Consider the following 24,708-nt stretch of genomic DNA (forward strand, 5'->3'; position numbering starts at 1 on the left):
AGTCCAGGACAACGTCAGTATAATAACTCAGGAAATGCACTCACGGATGACAACAGCAGAAAAGAATGCACTTCCAGACTTTCAAGGCTGCTATTTCATATAACGCTTAAGCATTAATTGCAGTTCGAGACATTCCTTTCCATTTTTAGAACGTCTTACATTTGCTTTATAAAAATGTATACAATTTCTGAGAGCCGATATTGAACCCAACTCCGAATACCAAAGGAGCAGCAAGCAGCTGGCAGGAGCAGCCCAAGCCAAGCAAAGCCTGAACACCCTTTGGCAGAAAACAGCACTAAACCCACTCCTGCTTTAAGGAGAGAAATAAACAAGAAACACCCATACACAGCGCCACAGGAGCTGAGAATTTTACATGCATCATTTGTACCTGACAAAATAGGAAACGTTTCACTTATGCCGGTTCTTAGTTATCTTTTCAATACCACATGCAGCAGAACAAATTACAGACATTAACAGGATCCACCTAATTGCATTTTTTTTTGTTTCCTTGTTTGTAAGAGAGACTGTTTTGAATCCAAAGTTTCTTAAATGAAGCATTTCAAAGGCACGGAAGAGGAGTGAGAAGGTTTCACCTCTCTTTCCTTTCTCTTTTAATACTCACCTAATAAGTTCTCTGTTGGCTAAGTTTGCATAGGGCCCGATAGGTAAAGCTGCCAGCAACACAGCAAATGCTGCCTCAACATGCCCAGCAAAGGAGGGGCACAAACAGGGCTCCAAAATCCGCCGTGTGCTTCTCTTTTACAGGAGTATATATAGTTCATCTTTTTTGCCCAAGGGAGACACAACAAAAAGTAAATGAAAAGCGGCTCCATGACATAGTTGGAATACAACATCTGCATATAAAAGATGTTACTTGAAGAAATAATTAAGAGGTTTCTTGCTCGCAATGGCAAGTACAGTTTGTGACTCGTTTCTCTATAGTAACTGCTAGTTCACTCCAAACAGCTCTCAATGCACCTTCCAAAAAGCATTTTTAGAATCTTTTTTTTTTACGTGATTTAAAAGTAGATTCCAGTGAGGCTATTAATGCAAACTTCAGAGCAACATATCCAAGTACGGAGCGGTGAACACAAGCCCCGTCACCACCTCGTCCCATCTTTGCCCAGTTTTATACTGATGCCGCTTGCCAACATCCTCCTGTTAAGGAACAGAAGGGCTCACGCCAACAGTTTTGTTGCACATGGAAAAAGACAGATGTACCTCAGCTTCTTGTTTACAGTCACCTTAAGAGACAGCATTTGCTCGAGCTGAACTGATGGGATAACGCATCCGTGGTTTTCTGGGTCAAGATAAATCAGAAACACAAAGAGTAATAGATGTGTGCCAGTCACAGGGTCACGCTCTTCCCTCTCTCATAACAGCCTTAAGCAGCAGTGCTTACTGCTTAGTCATGGAAAGATTCACACCTGGAAACGTGGAGATATCTTCAGAAGTCATCCCATTTCCCCATTTCTTAGCTTGCAGGTCAGTAACCTATGAGGAAATCAGCTGTAGAACATCATGTTTTATCTACACAAAATGTCTTAAACTTCTCAGATTCTTAGGACAGGACTTCACAAAGGAAACATGCCATTCACCAAGACAGCAGCACGACCTTCAGGTCTCCTGCTGGATTCCGATGAACAGATGACCTAACTTTGGTGATGGCCTCTCTGCAACAGATGGAAACACATGGGGCCATGCCAACTATAACACGCTCAAAGCTAAAATTTCAACAGGAAAGTTCTGCTTAATAAGCTACTGATTCTGTGCATCTACAGAAGATTTTGCCATCATATTCTTTTCAAATGAAGCTGTAGGGCCGCCCCATGACCTCCCCTCAGGCTCCTCTGCTCTGGGCTATCATACTGCTACATCCAATTTACTTTTTCTTAAGGCAAAAATGTACCTTAGTACACAAATAAAATAGCATCTACCATAAAGCAAGTCAAACTATTTAAATCACACCGGTTAAAACAGCAGAAGGCAGCCGGCTCCTCTGGGATGTGTTTACAGTCAGTTCAGTTTTGATTCATTTCCTGCTGTAAAATGTTCGGTCAGTATCACGGTGATCTGCTTGCCTTCACACTGAGGCAGAGCCATCTTCATTAGAGCTCTTAAATAAAATAGATTCAAATAGCTTCACATAATAGCTAGGCCCATTAGCCTACATACCTACACTTAGCATCCATCCATAGCATTACATCAATGACAAGTACAGCTGGACACACACAGGTTTTAGAATCACACATTCATGTTCCGCATGCAGTCGAGTACTTTCTGCATGGAAAGTTTGCTGACTTTTCTGGAGACAGAGGTGCACTTGTGCCATCACAGACCATCAAGACAGACACACCAAGCCATACAGCCGCTGCTTGGGTGTGACAGGGTCCTGACGGCAAAAAACCACAACCAATTTAAACACAAAATCTTCATAATTGATCTCCTACAGGATCCAAACCTGTGACGGTGATATTAGGCAACAAGTTAGAATCATAGAACATTGAGCTGGAAGGGACCTCAAGGACCATCTAGTTCAACCCGCCTGTCACAGGCAGGGCTGCCAAGCGCTGTGTCAGGCACTACATCAGGCTGCCCAGGGCCCCATCCAGCCTGGCCCTGAATGTCTCCATGGATGGGGATCCGCAGCTTCTATGACAGAAACTTATGGCAAAACAGATAAAGAGCTCTAACTTGCAGAACCTTTCTAAATGTTATATTAGAAAAGGGAAAAATATCCTGAAGGAACACAGAATACAAGGTATTTCTCAGATTATTTTTTTAATATTCTGTAAGAAATCTCCCTTTAAAACCTTTAAGCACTACAAATGCCAGGCTCCTGCAGCAAAGGATGCAGAAGAGCAGCAGTTATTCATCTGTTGGCTGGAACCAAGATTTGACTTTGAAATTAGTGTTTTGAAATAAACTTCAGTGTTTTGAATTGCAATGGACTACACGACTCCATGCAGATCTTCACCTGCTGCATTAGTTAAAAAAAGCTTGTTGATGAGTACAAATGTAAAAGAATAGGACACTGGGGAGGTTAATGAAATAAAAGTTGTAGTACATATTCTTCTTTATTTTCTATTTATTTCTTTATTTTTCCATTTCTGCTCTCCTGTTCAATGCTGCTATAAATTGCCAAAGGTTTTGCAGCTGGTTGTTAATTGGTCAATGACTGCTAGTAGAATGTCACTGCACAAGTCTCACAGTTAACATTTATTCATACTGGGGTGGAAAAAGCACACCCCACAGTTCAGCTTTTAGTATTAGAAGGCCTTTTGCACCCCAGATAAAAAGCTCTAGCATGGCTCCAATTCTGTGCAACACACACCTAATTTCAGCAGGCTGCAGCCTACCTCTGTTAAGAGAAAGCAGCTAAGATAGCCTGGATGAGATCCTGGGCAAGGAGAGACAGAGCAGGAATGAAGCCATGCCCACTTATTTTAGTGGAGCAGGGTGGGAAACCTTGGTTAGGAACAACCAATGATTAGCTCAGATGTCTCTGTCAACCATTTTAATCAGCAAAGACACATGCATTGTACCAATGAGGGATGTTCTACCCAGATTATCTTACTGGAACCATTAAAATCTGAACGTGTTAAAATAACCTCAGACATTACGTGATGCCGTCCATAAAGCCTTCCTTCTGTAACAAACATTATCTGGAGCATTACCCGAGTGTAAGAAAACTCCTTTTCTGTTTGAATTCCAGAAACCAAAAATCAGGAAAACTTCAGAAACTGACACAGGAACATTTGGAGCGTTGAGAACAGCCTCATTGTTCTGCAGGGAGCTCCAAACAATGCTCTCCCACTTATTTATTTATTTACTGAAGAATCATCTCCTAGGAAAGAGCTGATTTAATTGGAGAGAAATTTCACAGGTGTCAAAGTCGGCTGTCACCAGGATTGATGCTAAGAAACAATGGCAGAACCCACGGAAACTTCCTTTTGTTTCTTTAGTGGCTAACCCAAATAGCAGGGAAGAGAAGCTCCTGCACGGAAGCACCCTGCACGGAGTTACTCTGTACTACCATCAGTCCCTTACTGGGATGCTCTGCTCTGCTTATTTCATCTAACTCTGTCCTTTGGTCTGTGAACTCTATGGAGCATGCACTGCCCTCTACCTCAGAGGGCATATCAGTGTGCTGCTTATGCACTATGAATGAATGAACACCGTCTCATTTTACCATATGCTAACGTGTTGAACCTTATTTCTCAAAAAGCTGTTTTGTTTTCAAAGAAAAACAAAGCAGAAACGTCAGCTCTAAGAGCCATCCCCGCAGTTACCTATAGATACTGTACCAGACTTGAGTAGGAATCTATAAGTGACAACTGGTGAATGGTGCCACATGTGTGCAGTACTCCTGAACACAGAACTCCTCCGAGTGATTCACTTGTTGGGAAGCCCTTGAAATCAACTGGAATGACATACGATACTTTGTTTTCACTTCTGTGAAAGATACAAAATACCTTCATTTTGAAGCATGTCACCATGAAGCAGAATTCAAAGAGCTGTCACTGGTCTTAAACTCTTTCCGAGATGGGTGGGTTTGTTTTATTTTGTATCTTCATACTTCAGAATGCTGCGTTCCACAGGAACGGGCTAACAAAAATGATTACAACTTTATAACTTTTCACCGTCTGGATCTACCTTTGTGATACACAAAAACACCAACATCCAATTCACATGTTCCGTGATAACAGAACTGCCGATTTGAGACGATGCAGACCACGTTTAGAAATGAAAAGGTTTCCTTTCGGAAGGCAGCAGCCTTTTAGTTCTTTTCTGGCAGGAAAAGAACAGCAATCAGCACCAAACGGGAAGTGTCCTGTTCATGTTGTATTTCCAGCAGAAATGGCATAAACAAATAGTGTCAATTGAGATATGGATAATTTCTATTTGAGCACATATAAAGCAAATGTTTTTGAGCACCTTTTTCATTTTAAGTATAGCCTGGTGATAGCCGGAGGCTTTTCAGACCACTTACGCGCTGTAACAAGGTTTTGTTGAGAGTAAGATTTGTTAAGAGTAAGTGTTTGCACGCAAGCAAACAGTAACCGAGTCTTACCCCCCTCCCCAACAGCTTCTTCCCTGTCTCTTTATAGCTGAACATCTCCTGAGCAAACAGCAATGCCTGGCACTGTGCAGCACGGCTCCTCCCTTCCCCTCACCTCCGCCACCTCTGCCCCTGCCTGGCACAGAACCAAGCAGCCCTACCTTCCACCTTCCTGCCTTCGGCCCCTTTGCTGCCCCGCAGGCAGCTCTGTGCCGCTCCTGCAGCTGAGCACAGGATGCTCCATGACCCACCTGGGGCTGTGCAGGCTGCCGTGCTGGATCCTGTGCTGCTGCCAGCTGACACGGGCACTGCAAGCGAGCGCCGCAGAGCTCTCCCACCCAGCGCTCCAATGCATAGCACTGCTAAGGGAAGGGAGACCTGGTGCTCTGAGCTCCTATTTACAAGTATGACAAGCAGAAAAGGCTGGCCAATTATACAGCCTACACAGTATCTATGAAGCTTTTGCTTTGCGGATCCAATAGCTAGAGGGTAAATTTTACTCACTGCCCATAATTATTAGCCTATGGTTGCATAAACAGTAACTACATTAAAAATCCCTCCATTGAGCTGCGAAGCAGACAAGTTGCAGCTCGTACGTCTTCAAAGGACTTACAACAGATTTCTTTCTTCCCCTTAATATCAAATCACAGAACACGAGGTTAGCTACAGATTTGATTTAAGGCTCACAGAAACTCACCACATTTCAGTTAAAGCACCCAGATAACATCTCATATAGAGAACAGATCCCAGTGCATGGGAGAGAAAAGAGGTTAACTTCAGTTCCTCTTAAATGATGGATCAATCCCCCGCAGAAAGTAATAGCTGGTAGTTTTATTCTGTGTGCTAAAATAAAGGCACAGTTACACTGATTGAAAAAGCCAATTAGCAGGAGGTTGGCTGGTCTTTGCTTCCCTGTGCTTTGCAAATTAAAGAACCAGGGGTGGGAAGAAAGATCCACGAGAGATGACCATGGAGACATTTAGGAGAGAGAACAGTACTTCGCTGTTTTTTCCTTCTGTACCTACAGGAGGTGATAGGAATACTTTATTTAGCTCTTCTGTTCAGAGGGAAGAAAACAATAATAGGGAAAGAGATGCATGCATATAAAAAATATCTGAAAACAACAGAATTGCTTAAAAGCCATCCTGTTTAAAAACACTAAGAGTGGTTTTTCCCAGCTCTCTGACTTTCCCTAACACGCTATTGCCTTCTTTTGCCTGGAACAGAGGGAAGCGAGGAGACCTGGGAAGGTAAAGTTGGAAGGAAGGTAAAGTTGGGCCGTGAGCTTCCCTGGGCTCCTGGCAGCCGCAAACCAGCCCGACTGGTTGGAGCCCTGGAGCCGCAGCCCTTCAGCAAGAGCTGAGTCAGACCGAGCTGCACGTCACCCTGCCCAGCCCGGCACATGCCCAAGGTGTGTGTGCCCTGTGCTCCACAAGTGCTGCCAGTTGCCATGGAGAGAACTTCCACCTTAAGCCTCTCCTTTTGGTGATAGTTTCAGGACCTTCGTTATTCAAAATGAAATAAACAAAACAACAACGAAAACATCAATTGACTGAAATTTAAGTGGTTCTTCCCTCTTCCTGAACAGCACGTGGCTGAACGAAATGCAGAAACTAAGGCAATGACTCCTGAAAGTACGAGGAGTTGGAGCCACTGCAGCAGGAGCTGATCACGGAGATGCACCGTGTGTTTTATACATGGCAACAAAACCCCATTTCTGCAGTAACTCTTACAAGACGTTTCCCACCAAACGTTACAGTTCCTGCTGCTGCTCCCAGCTCACCTCCCTGCTGTCCTTCACCCCGGGCACAGCCAGGGCTGCCCTCAGCTCCAGAGCAGCACCAGCACAGCAGGAGACACCGGGCCTCATTGCCCTGGGGCTGCTCTGCTCCATTGGCCCTGGGATGAATCTGAGCGAGAAGCTTCTGGTACACACAGGTGCTAACCCGGACACTGATGGAAAATACTAAGAACATAAATAGGAGATGAGAGCAATACAAAATGCAGCTGACATCACAAGGCCCTCCCCTCAAGCACCAAGAGCTACACCTCCGTTCCAGGGCACTTTTCTACATGGTATCACTGTATTCTGCTAACAAACCCAATTATTGTTCATGCTTGTAACAACAGCCTCTTCCTGCTAACCCCGACCCTGGAACAGGTGCTTTCTTCCAAACAACCAGAGAAACACTTGCAGAAATTGCTCATTTTCAGCACAACCGAAAAAAATAAATCAATGAATAAAGCCCAACAAAACCAAGGCAGCACTCACAAAGCCATTCAAACATACTGCCAACATCCAGCAGAACCACAGAATGACCCGGGTTGGAAGGGACCTCAAGGATTGTGTAGTTCCAACCCCCCTGCCTGGCAGGGCCACCAAATATACACATGTACTAGATCAGGTTGCCCAGGAGACCCCATAGATCCCCATAGAGACCCCATAGATCAGGTTGCCCAGGGCCCCGTCCAACCTGGCCTTGAACACCTCCAAGGACGGGGCATCCACAACCTCCTTGTGCAGCCTGTTCCAGGCCCTAACCACTCTCCTAGTGAAGAACTTGCCCCTAACATCCAACCTAAACCTTTCCTCCTTCATCTCGGATCCAACCTCTGTGTGTACACTTTAACAACCACGTGAAGCCGAGCAGGAGTGCAGAGTGCAATTATTTATGCTCCCCATCGGCTGAGCACAGAGCAGCCCCTCCACAACGCCCGGCAATGGCCAAACGAATCTCCCCCATCGAACAGCAAAGCGCAACTCTCTCCTTCTTCCCTTGACCTCTAAGGCACAGACACAGCGCGGCACCGTCACGTCAGCCGTACCGCAGCGCAGACCACACCTCGATGGCCAACCCTGCATCCCGGCGCGGTGCAAAGGTGCGCTGTGCTCACATGTCCGCCGTGCTCACACACACACACACACACACACACACACACACAGGGCCGCGTCGCTCCGCCTCAAACGCTGCGGCCTCGGGGCTCCGCGCTGCGACGGACGGAGTCAAGGCGGGGGTCGGCGGAGCTCGGGGCCGCGGCGGCTGGCCCGCCGCGGCCCCGAGCTCCGCCGACCCCCGCCCAAGGCCCAGCTCCCCCCGCTGTCCCACTCACCGCAGGCGGCGGCGGGCGAGGCCGCCCGTCGGTCCGGTTGGGCCCTAACCCGGGGTCTCCATGGTGGCGGCGGCTGAAGCGCTTGTGGCGCCTCCGCCCGCTCCGCCCGGCCTCGCTCCGCCTCCCGCGGTACGTCACGCTACGCCCCGCCCACCTCTCAACGCCTATTGGTTGTACGGTGCTCAGGACGGCACGGGATTGGTTGAGCGTCGCGATGAGCTCGCCAATGGAGGGGGGAGTTGAGGTTGCTATGGTTAACGATGCTGTGAGGCGGCGCGATGCCGGGTGTTCACCACAGAGAGCCGGGCCGCTCCACGGCCGGTAAGTGTCCGATATTGGAGTATATTAACAAATGTAAGTGTATTTCTGAGCATTGCTGTGCATACAGGAGGCACAGGCTATGTAAGGTGGCTCATTGCCATCTCTTGGCCTTTCAGCTTGCTGCTTGCGACCTTCAAGCATTATTTCATTTGAAATTAATCCCATTTATCTTTATTTTAGTTCTGCTGCTGTGTGACCTGCAACATTCTCCCCCAAAAATATCCCTTGGAATCATAGAATTACCAGGGTTGGCAAAGGGCCTTAAGGCCATTTAGACCAAGTGTCCACTACCACCAGTATTTCCCCACTAAATCACATCCTTTAATACAACACCTGAACATTATGGACGTCTCCAAAGGTCAGGGACTCAACCACCCCCCATGGGCAGCGTTACAGCACCTGAGCACTCCTTTGGTGAGGAAACTGCTCCTAATGTCCAACCTGAACTCACCAGAGCTGAGCACAGGGAGACAAAAACCTCCTGCTCCTGCTGGCTGCACTATTCCTGATAGCAGCCAGGGTGGCATTGGCCTTCTAAGCCATCAGACTAAGCCACCATTCTAAGCCATCATTCCAAGCCATCATTCCAAGCCACCATTCCAAGCCATCATTCCAAGCCATCATTCCAAGCCATCATTCCAAGCCATCATTCCAAGCCACCATTCCAAGCCACCATTCCAAGCCATCATTCCAAGCCATCATTCCAAGCCATCATTCCAAGCCATCATTCCAAGCCGTCATTCTAAGCCATCAGTCTGAGCCATCAGTCTCAGCACTGCAGCAGTGCACAGTGTCCTGCTGACTCACTGAGCCTGTGGTATCATAACCCTAAGACTGGGCCAAAAATTCCAGTTTCCCTTGCTCATTTCCAGTGCTGTATGCTTCTGTGTAGAAGGAACACGCGTGAGGAGCAATTGGGTTGGATCAGCACAGAGAAGAGGAGCCTGAGGAGCGGCCTTGTGGCAGCCTATGGTGATATGGCAGCTCTATGGTGATAGCAACAGTGCCCAAGGGAACAGCTTGGAGCATGTGGGGGGTCAGGTGGAAGTGAGGGGAAGGCTTTGCTGCAGAGGGCAGTGGACATGGCTGTGAGCTGCCAGGGAACATTTGGACAGTGCTCTCAGCCATAGGGTTTGTGTTCAGGCGGTGCTGTGTGGGTCCAGGAGTTCAGGATATTCTGTGATTCTATGACGTTCATGGTCCTTGCAAAACATCCTCATGCCTATCTTTAATTTCAGCAATAGTTTCTCTATTTGCAAGATCACTTGTTTTCTCATTTGAGGTAAGCACGCAGGAACCATGGCCTTGATTAGAAAGTGGGAGCTGTTGCCACAGAAAGCTTGCTCCTTGGAAAAGCGGGACTGGAAAGATCAGTATTAGGCACCAAAACAATGTTGGCTTTGTCTTTTTTTTTTTTCCTGAAAACTGTTTAGTGCTTTCTCTTATCTGTAATTTCTTACAGATGCTGAAATTACAAAGGTTTGGGGGAAAAATGACTGGAGAAGAGGGTAACGCTCATGGCAGGCTCACTGAACAGATGAGCAGCTTCTTAGCATCCACAATGGAAATCATTCGGATGTGTGGGGCTTTTCCCCTCATCACTGAAACCTACAATTTGACTTTAAAAGTTACTGCAAGGCATTGTGTTGATGTCACAACAACTCAATCATGATCCAGATTACTTTTGGGTGGTTGTAAGCTGTATTTTCATCTGATTTTGAAAAGCAGTGTGCATTCCTGTGCCTCCTTTGTTGTAAACTAAGGAGATGCGGGAATTAATAGAAGATGTATTTCTGAAAGAGTAATGGAGTGACATCTTGTTTCAGCGAAGGGTTTTTACAGATATATGTAGTCTCACATGGAGGCATATAATACCATGCTCTGTCTTTGCTATAGATTTCTCTTTCTCTCTTTAACAGTAAGTAAATGAGGAAAACTGTTGGATGACACCAAGTTATTTGCATTTCCATCTTTTTCTTTTCAGAAATTTAAACTCAGTTATCAGAACATAATTTCTTTCTCAGCGAACCAACAACTTCTGTGCGCTCTGAGTGACATCAGGTGTCTTCTGCTGAACTTCTGCTACTACTTGGTATTGATTTATGTCAGTGTCAGATGTCATGGTAGATGTGATGGTACTCAGAGTTCTGCTGCAGTTCCCTTAAGCCCAGCTCTCCAGCTCTCCCTGCCTGTGTCACTGCATCCTTTTTCCACTGGCCCCGTGTTGCTGTAGGTGGAACATTGCTCTGAAGCACTGGCTGCTCTTATCGCAGTCTTTTGTTCCATGTTGCTCTATCACCTAAAGTAAAGCATTTTCTTTTCTCATTAACCCATCCCTTTCTGCTACAAAATGAAGAGATGCTTCTTTTCTCAAACTTCACAGCTTTGGGCTTCTCTTCAGAAAGATTCTTTTGTTAAGTAATGCTATTAGTCCCATGAGACCTTTCTGGTTATTACACGCAGCCTTAGTTGAGGGTTAGTCAGTTGTTCTTAAATATATTCTAGTTCCCTTAGAAAAATGTTCTGTTGCTTCCTGTTGTATATTTGCGTAGTACTAAGAACATACAATACTGACCCAGACCTTACAAAACTGTTTGTTTTGGTATGTTTAAGGTTATCCATGCAGCTACATTGTCCTTTGGATCCTGACTAGAATGGCCATAGCTTTGCAGGGCAGAGTCCTTGAGTAAGGGTAAATCTAAAGCCCTTAGGAAGGAGAATGGCACCAAAGCTTTTATAAATAACAAAACAGACTTTTTTTTTTCTTTCCTCTACAATTTGGAATGACCTGTATGGATCATAAATGTGGGAATAAGGAACTGTGCAGTGCTTTCTTACAGGCAGTTTGAAGTGCTGTGCCTTGCCTAGTTCTGGGAACCACCTCTTAGAGGGAATGTGTTTTTTAGGTTACCAAGGTGACTGGCTTTGTTTTTAATCACAAAGTTAAATGTTCTTCTGACATAAAGGCGTGAGAAGGGTTTACTTGGCTCGTTTCAGTGTTTGGAAGGCAGGTTAAATTTGGGGCCAGGAGCATCATTTCATTGGTGCTCTTAAGCAAAGAAACCCTAAGTAAGGGGACAGCTTTTCTTAGGGCTTCTCTGCTGTCCGTGTTTATTTCTGGCTCAAGAGAGAAATCAGACAATGTCAGTTTTGTGTGGGTGGCTGAAATGCTTTTTTTCCAAACCTGATGAACCTGAAGAGATAATGAAATTGCAATGTTTTGTTCCCCTAACATCTCCCTCCTTAGAGTGCCTCAGACTGTTGCTTTGACTTTGTTTTCCATGAGCAGAAAAAGGCAACACCGAGACACTTTGGTGTAATGCAGGGAATGCTGATTCTTCCACACTTTTCTGCTGCGTTTTAATCTCTCTTATGTTAAATGAGTGATGTTGATCAATGTTTGTTTGTTTTTTTTATATGAAGGATTCCAGAGCAGCATAGTACTAAGCTGTTCTATGCACCACTGCAAATACGCTCCTTTCCAGCTATGGGATTGAATGAGCAGACATGCTTTGAAGTCTGCTAACTAAGGGTCAATTTTACTGTATGCTTGTTACTTCTTAAATAATGGAGCAAATTATAGGCTCCTGTGATGGATAAATTCACTCCCTTCTACCTGTGAATCTTTTACATAAATGTGTCAAAGCATATGGTTTAGTTTGTAATATTTTAATGCTACACATGGAGGTAATGCTCTGAATTTCAATGATGCTTTGGTATGGGCAGGTGTGTTGTCTGGCTCACTTTTAAACGCTACCCTTGGTCAGTGCAGATGGTCTGTCCATGTTTGCACAGATCAACACGGCCAAGTGGCAGCTGTGTCCCTTGGCTCGTGGCTGCCTGGCAGGTTTGGGTGACTCCATTTCCCACCTTCCCGTGTCCTTTGTCCACTATCAGAAATTTGGTTTCCTTTCTTATTGTTACGGTGAAAACAATTTTTTTTTTCCTATGCGGAATTTCCTTTATTTTATCTCAGGTTTGCTAGTTATATTATTCAAATATATAAGAGGGGAATAGAAGCCTATAATAGTTTGTGTATGGGTATTCAGAAAGGTTGTTTGTTTCGTTTCTGTTTTGCTCCCTGGCAGGTTCTTCCAACAGGCTGATTGCTCAAAGTGTTCCTCCAACTGATTTTCATATTCTGGATTGAGATTTACTTAATGAAGTTTTATCAGACAAAGAGGACTGTGTCACTTCTGGGAACATACAGTTTCTAATACCTGACTGTTTCAAACAGCTCCGTAGTTCTTTCATTAAGGAATGATGATGTGAATGATAATCCAACTGTGGGACTTCTCTAACAATTGTTTTGACATTGAATGATGAAAGTATTCTCGTGTGCTATCTTTGGAGGAGGATTTTCAGGCACTCATTTTGCTGCTAGGAGGAAACGGGTCTGACTGAAGGTGGTTATTTTTAGTTTTACTCCATCCTGTACAATGAGTGACTTTTCTGCCTCTTTTTGCTAACAATACTGAGGACCAGAGTGTTCAGACACCTGCGTGTTAGAATCCCTTTCCTTTGAATGGAAATATGCAAAGCCAAGAAACTGATGTTTCCTCCTAATATTTAGTGGAAGGCTTTGGGTTTTTTTCCCCCTAGATATTAAGAGATCTCTAGACATCAGAATGGGAGAGCACTGAAACTGGGGGACTTGAATGTTTGTTTTTTCCTGAGTTTGCCAGGAAACATCTGCCCTGCTCCTGTCATCACAGCTCCTGTTCGTTCCTAACATTTTTCACTGGACTCAGTGTTTCATTCCTGGTCTTTATTTTTAACTGTGTACATCAGTAGTGATTTACTGGCACTGCCAACACCTCCTGTTGCAAAATTAAGCAACCCTTGTTCCCCCAAAATCTCTGCACCTACTAAACTGTCAGTGATTCTGCTGTTCAACTGTGTTTTGTGTAGAGTCGATATGGCTTCATATCATGGACTTTACATTTATAATACATCTGATTTAAAACCTGCTTAAAAGATTTATTTTAAATAGCATGTCCAGACCATTAAATGCCACCTCCACAATATTTTTACTCTTCTGTCAATTAGCATCAATTTAGCCGAGAAGAAAAAATGATGATGACATCATCTGAATCGGCAAAGACTTTTGTATGTAAACGATGTGTTGAATGGGGGCAGTGAGATCCAGGCTCCTTTAAAGTTAATAGTTCTGTTCTTTGTGAAGTCTCATGCTTGTGGAACTGGGACCTTTGCTGAGTAAGAGCCATCAGGAGCTGTGACGTGTGACGGCCTAATGGCAAACTGTGCAGGCTTTGCTTGCTCCAGAAATGCTGACTAACACTTGTGGAGCTGAATTTCTATTTAAATGAAAGGGAACAGCATCTTGCCTTTATGTCTGGTGTTCCCATTTAAGATTATGCTTAAGTCATGTACTTGAAGCGCAAGCATTTGCATTAAGAACGTTCTTAAATGTTTAGTCAGATTGGAGGCATGATCCTTCCTTTAAGAGGACAGATCCATATTACCTTGCAGAGTTCTGGGCTGTATTGAAGCACCGACTTATCAGCAGGAGCAGGGAAGGATGACTGGTGTGCCCTGTGCTGCTTGCTGTTAGTAAAGGGTTTAGTCACGGCCGCTTGTAGACATGGCTGGTTTAGCAGGCGTGGGGAGCAGTCTTCTATGCAGCGATGGCTTCTGTTCAAAGCCTCTTTCTTCTCTTGTACTTTTTGTTTCTATGATGCATCGAGGCTTCCAACCTGGAGGCTGCATTGAAGTTAGAACAAAGCCTGAAAGCGTGGTGCCTGAACTGAGGCTTAGAGGGACTTTGATAGCATTGAAGAGGTTTTAGAAACAGTGGCATTACAGCAAAAATAAATAAACTTGCAGTGCCGATATAATTTTCCTTGCTACATTTTCTAGTTACTGAAGATGGGTTTAAACAGATTCTGCCCTTTCCAAAATGATCTCAACATACTCATTTTCCATTTTGTAGTGGTCATAACATCGAATTTGTGGTATCCAAAAATGATTTTAGTTGAAAGTCTGAATGACAAACGTATGGCATGGTGCAGAAAAGGCCGTGAGAGGACTTGTTCTTAGCACTTGTTCTTACTTCATTGAATGCAGTGGCCCTGGAATGACAGCAAAATGCCCAGATTGCTGTGGGGTTTTGGTTGGGTGGTTTTTTTTGCATCAGTTCCTTCAGGTGTACTCTCCTACTTGTGTGTCTTGACAAACTTAGCAAGTATGTAAGCAACTCCCATTCTGTACAGTGTTTTATAAGTCTCTACATAGAGAATCTACATATAGAATGAATTTGATATAAAAAAAATCAATTCCAACTGAAGCATATATGCAGATAGAGAATTATGCGCACACAGACGCTGATTACCATCACAAACAGGCCAAACAAAGCAGCAGCTTCTGTGCAGAATTAGTCCTTCAGCTGGATGAATTTGTCCTGGTTACGTGGTTACAGGTTAGACCCAAACAATTGCATTAAGGACAGGAAATGGGATCAACAAAATGAATACGCTAATTCTTTTCTTTCTTTTCCCCTTGAGGAACGTGCAGACTTTGGGGTAGCACTGTGAATTTGTTTGCAAGTGACTACTAGATTGTAAAATAAACATTAATATTTCATAATAGGAACACACTCTCAATGTATTATCGTATTTTCTTTCTTCTTTAACTTCAGCCTCCGTGATCAGATGTTGGCCTTTAGGTACTTCTGACCAGCCAGTACTGCCAATTTCTTTCAGAACAAACTTGGAATGGTCCCTTTCTTGTTACTAAGTGCTTTGGGGTGAGGGTAGATGACGTTTAGACTTTGTTGATTTTGGTTTAGTGCGAGGGAGAGTTTCCTATCATTTAAATAGCATAGGAGAACATGCACTGAGAAGCACTGGGAAATGTCACACCGTCAGTGCGTGTTCACTATTTTCTACTTGCTGCCCTCATCCAATATTCCTTGTACAGAACCTGATAGCCAGGATTTTTCTTTGCTTTCTAACTTTCATCGTTAACTAAACATACGGTATGAATATCAAACAGTGGCTTGGAGACACAGGAATGACTGTATGTGCAGTTGTGGCTATAGTTTCAACTGCATTTGCTGTTTCTATTGCAGCAATAATGGAGCTTCATTCAATGAAACTTGTCCATCTTGGTCAGGATTTTACACTTAAGCTGTTTTTGATGATTCTGCAATGCAGAATGCTGTCAGGAAGAAATATAGCTCACAGGAACGTACAATACTAAGTATCCTTGGTTGCAGTTACACAGTTTGGGTTGACTGAAATTAATAGCTCTCTGTCAGAGTCATTCCCTTTCAATTGCTTCTGCTGCTCTTCTCTGCTTTTCTTTATGATGCATTGGGCCATCCTTGGAATTTGTGTGGATAAGCTGGTTCGACTCGCTAGAACAGCAGAAAAATAACTCCACAAAATACAGATGAACAGACTTTGCTGGTCTGCTATGTACTGTGGGAGCAGGCAAATGCCAAAGCTGCACCACTACAGGTGGAGTTTGTGTCCAGGGAGCATTGGTGAGGTGGAGCTGGGGGTGAGGGGAGGGGTTTGGGGCAGACTGGCTGAGTGCAGCCTTCCCTTGTGCTGTGGTTTGGGTGTTCATCCAGTTCTGCTGAAACACCCCATCTCTAGCTTTGCATGCATGTTTTCTTCACGTGCAAAGCCTGTGATAGTGCCTAATTGAAGTGGAAATACGCTTTTAGGACATCAAAGTTGGTTTGTTTTTTTTAACTGCGCTGTAGATGCTGTTATTTATGGTTGGACTAGATGGTCCTGGAAGTCTTTCCCAACTCTGGTGATTGTGTGATTGCATTGTAAGCACGAGGCTGATCCCAGCGTGCTGTAGGTCCTTGAAGTGCGCTGCCTGTCACCACTGCTCATTAAGAACTAAGCCAGTATTTCTGAAACAGCTGGGTTGGGTTGCCAGGTGTTAATGCAGAGACTTTTGAAAGGGTATAAAGAGATCTATTTATAAACCATAGTATGTAAATACAAAAGAGAGGCATCTCAAGCTTCCATTTCTGAAAGTCAAAGAGCAGCTCCAAAAGCAACCTCCCATTTGGGCCCATAGGACAGATACATATTGAAAAGCACAGAGGAAAGAATGGGTGACCTACTTGGTGGCAGTGTCACAGATCCATCAAATGAATAATAGTTTGGTTTCCATTTCTCAGCTGCTCCTTAAACAATATAAGAGATTTTTTGAACAGCAGCAAGAAAAGTGAGATCTTTCTTAAAATGGAAGATGAACTTGTATAATTTCTAATTACACTTTGTCTGCTGTGACCTCTCTTCTTAGAAATCAATGTGTGCTTATTGTGTGTGTATTTTTATCATCCTCAGTGTTGGTGATCTCAGGATGTGTTTGTTTCTCAACAGATGTTGAACACCACATAAAAATGAGTGAACCGGACCACAGAAGAATGTCCACAGCTCAGAGAAACATGGATGTTGGTATGTACACTGTCATGTATCAATTCAGTTGTGTTGTCACAAGTAAAAATAGAACTGTTTAAGCAATATTCTATGTGATTAATTGCAACGTATGGAAGCTGCTAAATATTTTGATGTTTAATGCAAAATCTCTTTCCACAAAGGGCTGTGGGGTCATTTTGTCAGGTTTTCTGTAGGGCATGTAGCAAATGAGAATTCTTTGGAAAGACTTGGAGGAGGGTCATGAGAAAGCTCTGCAGGACTTGCCTCAGGATTTTGCAGGGGCTCCTTCTGCAGTGCTGAATGTTAGAGATATCGCTTCCAGCCACGACGTGCTGACTAATGCATGGAGCAAAGAGTTTATAGCAATACTTAATGGCAAGTTTCACTGTTAAACATACCTTAAAAAGATGGGAAGAAAAAACTCAGTCTGTGCTTCTATGAAGATTCTCAGCTTACAGATGAAATTGCTGAGGGTCTGCATGCTGCAGCCTTACAGAACCAGAGCAAATGTTGAAGTATTTTTGTTTGCTAATAAACTGTATCTCAGGTTAAGCCAATATTTATTACAGAGAATTTTGAAAAAATGTTATCTTACATGTACAAATGTACATATGTTACATGTAAAGTTTTCATCTGATATGCTAGCAACCTCTTGTTGGAGCTGATTGTACACAAATAGATTTCACTGCCTTCAGAAATATCCTTGAAGAGTAAGGCCCTCAGTAAAAGAAACTGAACAAGATTACTAGTGGGGATTCATAAGGTTCAGATGTACAAAGATAAGCAAAAGACAATCGTGACAACAGGATTGGGGAACTGAACCCATCTTCAGTCCCTTCTGATTATTTCAGATGTGAAGCAGTACCACCCTGTGTAACCTTTGTGTTTCCCATACATTTTTCTATGGCCATGGTAAAAAAACAAAACAAAACAAAACAACCCACAAACACTCCTTATCCTTAATATACCTCACTGAGAAATAAAGCTGGCATACAGAAAGCAGGGTTTCAAAAGCTGATGGTGAATGGCAGCTGTCAAACAGGGACATCAAGCTGTAATTTCGTCAAGTGGTTTAAGGAGAATGACAATGCTGTTAGAGGCCAAAGAATACTGGTTAGGTAATGGCAGTTTTGAGTGTGATACCCAGGTAGGTTCCTCACCCTGGATATCTGTACCACAGCTCAGAACAACTGGTGTGAGAGTGTCGTGCTTGTGAAATGATTTCAGAATAACTTCTGATTCCTGATCAGAAGGTGACACGACAGGCTGAAAGTCTGCCATGGCATGAGAACTGCAGCAGCTGGAACAGGCACTGCAGGGAGAGAGGAGCAGATTGTTATTTCCTCTGGAAGGTGACTGTCGCAGATCTGTTCTGTCACTTACCTGCACTGTTTAAGACTATCCTGGAATTAGGTGAGGATCGGGATTCTGGAAGACAAAAGATTACACTACTGTGTATTTCCAAGACCATGAGATTTATGCCACACCAAAGAAGGAGCTTAGTACTGTATTTAATGACTTCCCCGAGTAGTTAGTATCACTTATTAATAAGAGTAGCAGTTACTGATTCATTTCTGATGAGTATGACAGGATGAAATGTCAAACCTGGCTTATCTCCCAGGTGAAATGCCTGCAGGGAGCCTTCATTACATATGTTATGGAAATGCTGAAGCTGTTGCTGTGTCCTGCTGCTTCCGAGAGTGGACACCAATGCTGCTTGAAATGCTTGAAGTGACTACAGACTGGCAGTGATTTAAAGGCTTTGGGAGCAGTAGTGAAGGATTAATAGGCTTAAGAGGAAGAACTGAATATGTGGTTGTTCAGAGGGTTTGGCTGCTGAACGTTTCCTTCTTTGAATGCATAATGATGTTACACAGAATCACAGAATCATATAATGCCTTGGGTCTGAAGAGACCTTTAATATCATCACATTCCAACCCCCCACTATAGGCAGGGACACCTCCCTCTAGCTCAGGTTGCTCACAGCCCCATCCAGCCTCTGGAGTGCTACGTGGTCTCTGATGAACAAAGTTGTAACCAATCTCAGAAGGAAGGAAGAAGTCTTCATGTAGAATCTTGCTGAGTTAGGGAAGAGGATTTCAGATCTGGATTTAGAGGAACAGAAGACAGTGGATGAGCAATGCTCCCTACAGGTCTAAAAAGCAGGGGAAGAGAGTTGTTCAAAGATTATAGGAAGAATAAAATGGAAGAAATTTTCCATCAGTGAGATCTCTTGAAGGGAGAAGTGTGAGTTACCTTCTCTGTGTGGTGAAAGACCAGCTCGATTAAGCTTTATCAAATGCTTCTGCAGCTCAGCTGCTTCCTCTGGGTTTCTGGACAACAGTCTTTCAGTACTGAGGCAACCTTTCAAATCCAGATGATAGGGATATAGGCCGAAGGTGGGCATTCTGAGCCATACCACGTGTGACAGAAGCAAAGTGTAGTACCTTCCTTGTTTCTTTAAGGAAGTTCTGTAGCAAAATCTTGCTGTTCTTTTGGCTGAAGTTTTGATGAGAAGCGTAACTGAGACTGATTCAGTTTATGTTCAAGTATTAATTTACAGAGTTGGATTTTTTAGGAAAAAAAAATCCTATTAATTCATACATGGCAATAAATGTTGAGGTGGTATTCCAGTTGGTGTAATAATTATGTTCATATTGAAATTTACATATTTCTGTGTTAGAATTTACTGAAATTCCAGTAAATGTGATTTGAAGTGAATTATTCTTTTAGTTCTCACAGAAAAAAATAACTGCTTTTATAAACTATTTGTGAAAAGACAAACGGTTGATTTTTCTTACTGTTTCTATCAGCTTATGTTTATATCAGATTCTTATTCAGCACCTACAAATCTCTGTTATGGAAATTTTTAATGCTTTTATTGTACTGTTTCTAATTTCTATGCATAATGCTTTCATTTTATGGCTTATACTTAAAATATTTCCCGAGAATTTGACATGGTTGTAAATGTTTTATGTGATAACTAGAAAATCTGGTGAATCCTATGAGAAATGCTCTTTGCGGTCAGACGTATAAACCCATTGACTACAAACATCTATGTGAACTCACTGCAGCAGAGAAAATGGCAACCAAAAAAATTCAATTTAAGGTGTGTATTTTTTAATGTGTATTACCATTTTTTGAATACAATGATCATATTTCTTTACACTGCCTGCATGGAACCTGACAATGAATAACAAATAGTTTTGACTGTGTTCAAAGGAGCAAAAGATGTGAGTTTACAATGCTGTTAATTTATATGGACACTTCAGTTTTTGTTGAAGTGTGAAATTTCTTGGAAATGAAAATACAGAATATGGGTTGGATCTTCAACCCAAAAAGACAGGAAACATTTAAGTGCTTAGAGGAAATTTGTCTGCACTCATTACATGACTATCTCAAAATACTGAGGATAATGAGAACTCATGGGAACAAAAGAACACTGATCCCAAAAGAAAATTCATCACTTAATTACATTTGAACCCCTTGTTTTTTAGAAAATAGCTTGGTAAAGAGCTTTTAGGTTTTCTGCTCTGTAATTCCGTTTCAATATGAAGAAATTTGATGAAGATATTGAACATGCCCCAAATACTGACACTCTTTTAATCATCTTGCAGATCAAAAAAATGGAGCAAATTTCAAAAATTAACAAAGAGCAAATGCTACTGAAACAGCATTGCCAAGTGTGGTGGCGAGAGTATAAAAGACTTAGTGAGAACAGGTAAGACTCAAGGAATCTTATTCACTGTTAAGTAAATACATCAGGAGGCAGAGATTCTTGTGCAGCACACGTGATGGAAGGGACATGGGGAGGAGAAGATAAATCTTTGTGCAGGCAAAAGCATAACCATTCAGTAAGCACTGATGAATGGCAGTGAGGTGCAATCTTTTTCGTATGCAGGAATTCAGGAGCACACCTCTGCTCCATGCACACTCCCAAGTCAGATGCCATTCTGTCAGACTGCCCCTCTGCTGCCGTCTGCTGCATGGCAGCAAAATCTAGTGGGTTATTGGGTAGGTTCAGCCTCTGCTGCCCTACCTACAGCATCTTCCTCCTCTGCTCTGACCTGGTGAGGGCACACTGATATTGTGTCTAGTTCTGAGCTCCTCAGGTCAAAACAGACAGGAAGCTTCTTGAGTCCAGAGAAGAGCCTAAGGTTGGTCAGGACTGGGGCACCTGCAGTGCGAGGAAGCACTAGCAGACCTGGGGCTTTTCAGTGAGGAGAAGAGAAGAGTGAGAGGGGGTGTGATCTGTAAATATCTAAAGTCAAATGGGTGAGGCTGGGCTTTCTTCAGCAGTATGCATTGACAGAACAGGAGGTAACAGGCTGCAGAAGCTGTTTTCTTGTGTTCTGAATGATGTACATTATCTCCGAATTTTCAGAAATAATAGTTATGTTATCCTGATGCAGTTCTTTTTTTCAGAAAGAGCTGTAATTTGCTGCCCAAACCACAACTTGGCTGTCTTAGATCCATTAGTTTGCATGCTATATAGCAGATGAATTACAGCATGCTTTGCTGGAGGGAGGGTGGCCTCCATATCACTTACACACCAAACTCCTGCCTTTAGTACCTCAGCATGTGGAGAGTCCTTTTTGTTTAATGAATGAAATATCTGAGAAATACCATTCTTGTAAGCTTAATAACTAAGAAATCAATCAAATCTTCTGTCAAACTCATTCATATCTTGCAGGGAAAAGGCAGAAGCAGAGATACAGACTTTTCTTGATGAAGGAAGTCATAAAAATGATTTTTTTTTTGATATGTGGAACATGGGTAAGAATTTTCAATTCGTTTCTTGATTATTGCAAATTATCTTAATTACTTATTGAGCTTTAAAATAGCTGTCATGACAGTTTTTGATTTAGGAAGCACAGTGCTGCATAATACTTTGTGTTTTAGAAAGCTTTGTTTCATTTGCTTATAGAGCACAGATTGTCACAGGAGCGGGATGCTTACCAAACAGATACTGTGGCTCCTATCTGGCAACTAAGAGAGAATTTGAAATTCTGGCTGTCTGAAATGCAGCATTACATCACAGAAGACTCATCTCTGAAAAACAAATATGATCTAGCTGAGAAGTTACAGCAGGTTGTCGCTTTAACTTTACTTGTCTGATTTCTGACCATGGGCTACTTAGTATTTTCATTTATTTTGCATGTAATGTTTTGAGACTAAAGCTGACGTTCAGACTGTGTAGTAAGCATGCACTAAGTTCTGTGCTTGCCCTAGTGCAGATCTGTGTCACTGAAACCTGTACAAGCATAGCAGTACAATATAAAGAAGTAACAGTAATGTATTCAATGAAATAGATCGAATCTGTGAAGAATCAAGGGAAAACAATTTTGGAACTTCTTAACCTTGAAAGCCTGGCTTTGGAAAGAGAGCTTCAAGACTACGAAATAGAAGTAAGCTTTTCCTTGTAAATGTAGTTACCAATTTTGGAGAAAAATGTAATGCAGAGTAGTGTGCTGAGCAGCGTTTTTCATCACAGGCCATAGTGCATGGATTTGAAGAGAAGAATGGACTTTTCCATGATGTTCCTTCAGCTCTACTGTCTTTGGAGTACCCTTGTCCAGACTTGAAGAACTTTGTTATCAACGAATACCATAAGCTTGCAAATGAATACTGGTCTAAGCTGCAAGAGATTGATGAACAACTAAGTGTTGTATATAGGTAATGATATCTGTTTCTGGGTTTCTTTTGCAGAGGATAACATAAACTTTAATGTATTTTGCAATTTACAGGTTCTGCAGTTTCCTTTACTAGAAGGGTTGGTTCTATTTTATTTATGCAGAGTAAGTCAGCAGCTGTTTGCGTAGATCTTAAGTGCATCTCTATAAAGCTGATAAAAAGGTCCAGTCTTTTTAAGAATTTTGGATCACTGCACGAATAATCATCATAAATAGATGTAAGAATATATGCAGATTCAGGATAGTCTAAAGGAGGAGAGATTTTTCTGTAAATAAAAAATAGAACACAAACATTCATAATGATCTGGAAATGTAAGAGAACTAGAAATGTGATGTGTAATCTGGAAATATAATAAGTTAATGGGAGTAAAGATCAGCATTCCTGCTCCAGCTCACTTGAGTCCAGGAGAGTGTATTGAGTTGCAGCTGTTGTACCAGCCTTGGCTTCTTTTTGTTCCTTACTGATACTCCCCTAGGCTAAAGTGATGTCAGGTTTTAAGAAGGTGGAGAGTGGGAAGGTCAGTGGAATTATATGGAGCCTGGGCAGAATAAACTGGAGAGAGCAGAAAAAAACCTGTTTTTAATTGGTAAAACAGTCACAAACTTGTTCTGAACTTCCCCTTTTCCTACATGTACTTGCAGTGCAGCACTTAGATACCCTGCCACTGCTGATGAATTAGTTTGGGAATGTAAGATGTTGGATCCCCTGGAAAGTGATGTTATGTACATATGTATAAACTGCCTGGATGTTTTGTAGGGCCTTCTCCTTCTGTTATCTGAAACTAATCTTTTATTACTATAAAGTCCTAGCTGTTATAATGTGATACTTATTAAAAATTGTTCTGATCTTTCCAAATTTTATAGCTTCTAAAAGGCAGCAGGTGGCAAATTTATAGCTGTTTTGATGTTTATTGCTTTTAGAAACTGAAGGTTTTTTTTCAAGCATAATATCGGATGATGATGTTTTGAGCAATCTAAATTCACTTCTTTTATTCCTGCTGAAACACAGATTTTGTTTTTGGGAGATACACAGCTTCTAAATTATCCCATAAATTGTGGACTTGGAACTGATGTGTTTTAGCTGATGATTCTCTAAGTACAACTGTATTTTTTCCACCATTTCCAAGGGTATCTCGGTTATTTAAATAACTGAAAGATGGATTTAGTACTACATATTCAGCACCGTATCCTTTCAATGAAAGGGGTATTACGACTATGCTGAGTAAATGTGGTTCCTTTTTTAAGGCCTGTTAATAGGATGTTTCTGGTGGAACAATCAGCAATGACATAATTGATGGCTAGGGAAGTTAACATCTCACTTGGTGGCATTAATCATATAGAATTTAGAATTGTTGTCGCAGTCTGTCTGCAGATTCCACAACACGGCAGTGCATCAAGTTTATTTTGTCCCAGCTATTGCAAAGGATATGTGGGGATTATAGGGCAGCTTCCCTTCCGAGTCCTTTTGTGTTCTTGAAAAGTGTAAAGCCAGGGATTAACCCTCGGTAAATTTGTTTCAAAGGAAGCAGCTGCCCCAGGCCGGCTGAATGTCAGGCAATCTCCCTGTTTCTGTTCTGAAGCAGTGTCAAGATTGAAATGTTTTCTGGTAGCAGAATTACATACCGAAGAAAAGCAAGAAGCACGTTTAAGAATTGGGTTGTGCTGTCAGCCTTGTAAATGTTTGTGAATATCCTGGTGCTAAAGAAGCAGACTACCTTAAATATCAATATAAAGAGTGCTGTCCCTTTTCAGATTTTGTTTAGATGAGGTCTTCCCCTATGTAATTGTACAAAAGCTTCATTAAGAAAATATATTGCATTTATTGAAGCAAGATATTTTCTAATTCTCTGTGCATGTAATGGTTGCAAATACACTGGACTAGATCATGTTTCCTTTAGCTGTTTGTCTGTGTACAGCTGACCAAATCTCTTCACAGCTGACAGACAAAGACTCCTGCAGACTGTGTTTCCCTGCTTCCAGTAACCCGCATGTGGCTCCAGCTGTTAGCTCCCTGGGCCATCTTCCACCACCCCCAATTTCTCTGTCTTTCCCAAGCAGCAAAGCACCCATTGTTAGCTGGCCTTGTTCCTGAGCA

The 24,708-nt window shown here is 42.6% G+C and overlaps 2 protein-coding genes across 33 annotated transcripts in view; one reads left to right on the plus strand and one right to left on the minus strand.

Annotated features, from left to right (window-relative positions):
- Positions 1 to 8,287, minus strand: part of PKP4 (plakophilin 4) — a 42,311-nt gene extending 34,024 nt beyond the window's left edge. For all 30 annotated transcript variants that reach the window (XM_085552005.1, XM_085551998.1, XM_085551990.1 and 27 more), the window contains exon 1: positions 8,174 to 8,287. The gene's annotated coding sequence lies outside the window, so the exon portion shown is untranslated. The remainder of the gene's footprint in view (positions 1 to 8,173) is intronic.
- Positions 8,288 to 8,337: 50 nt separating this feature from the next.
- Positions 8,338 to 24,708, plus strand: part of CCDC148 (coiled-coil domain containing 148) — a 34,879-nt gene continuing 18,508 nt past the window's right edge. The window contains exons 1-8 of one of the 3 annotated variants that reach the window (XR_014947853.1): positions 8,338 to 8,494; positions 16,864 to 16,938; positions 19,908 to 20,029; positions 20,538 to 20,641; positions 21,614 to 21,696; positions 21,848 to 22,011; positions 22,233 to 22,328; positions 22,415 to 22,596. Coding sequence is in view for 2 of the 3 variants with exons in the window: in XM_015869296.3 (XP_015724782.2) it covers positions 8,452 to 8,494; positions 16,864 to 16,938; positions 19,908 to 20,029; positions 20,538 to 20,641; positions 21,614 to 21,696; positions 21,848 to 22,011; positions 22,233 to 22,328; positions 22,415 to 22,596 (869 nt within the window). In the remaining variant the exon portion in view is untranslated. The remainder of the gene's footprint in view (positions 8,495 to 16,863; positions 16,939 to 19,907; positions 20,030 to 20,537; positions 20,642 to 21,613; positions 21,697 to 21,847; positions 22,012 to 22,232; positions 22,329 to 22,414; positions 22,597 to 24,708) is intronic. The other 2 variants (XM_015869296.3, XM_032445701.2) reach the window with 2 other exon arrangements.

The sequence above is a fragment of the Coturnix japonica genome, chromosome 7, assembly GCF_054131305.1.
Source record: "Coturnix japonica strain WE chromosome 7, WE-NBRP24, whole genome shotgun sequence".
Classification (NCBI taxonomy): domain Eukaryota; kingdom Metazoa; phylum Chordata; class Aves; order Galliformes; family Phasianidae; genus Coturnix; species Coturnix japonica.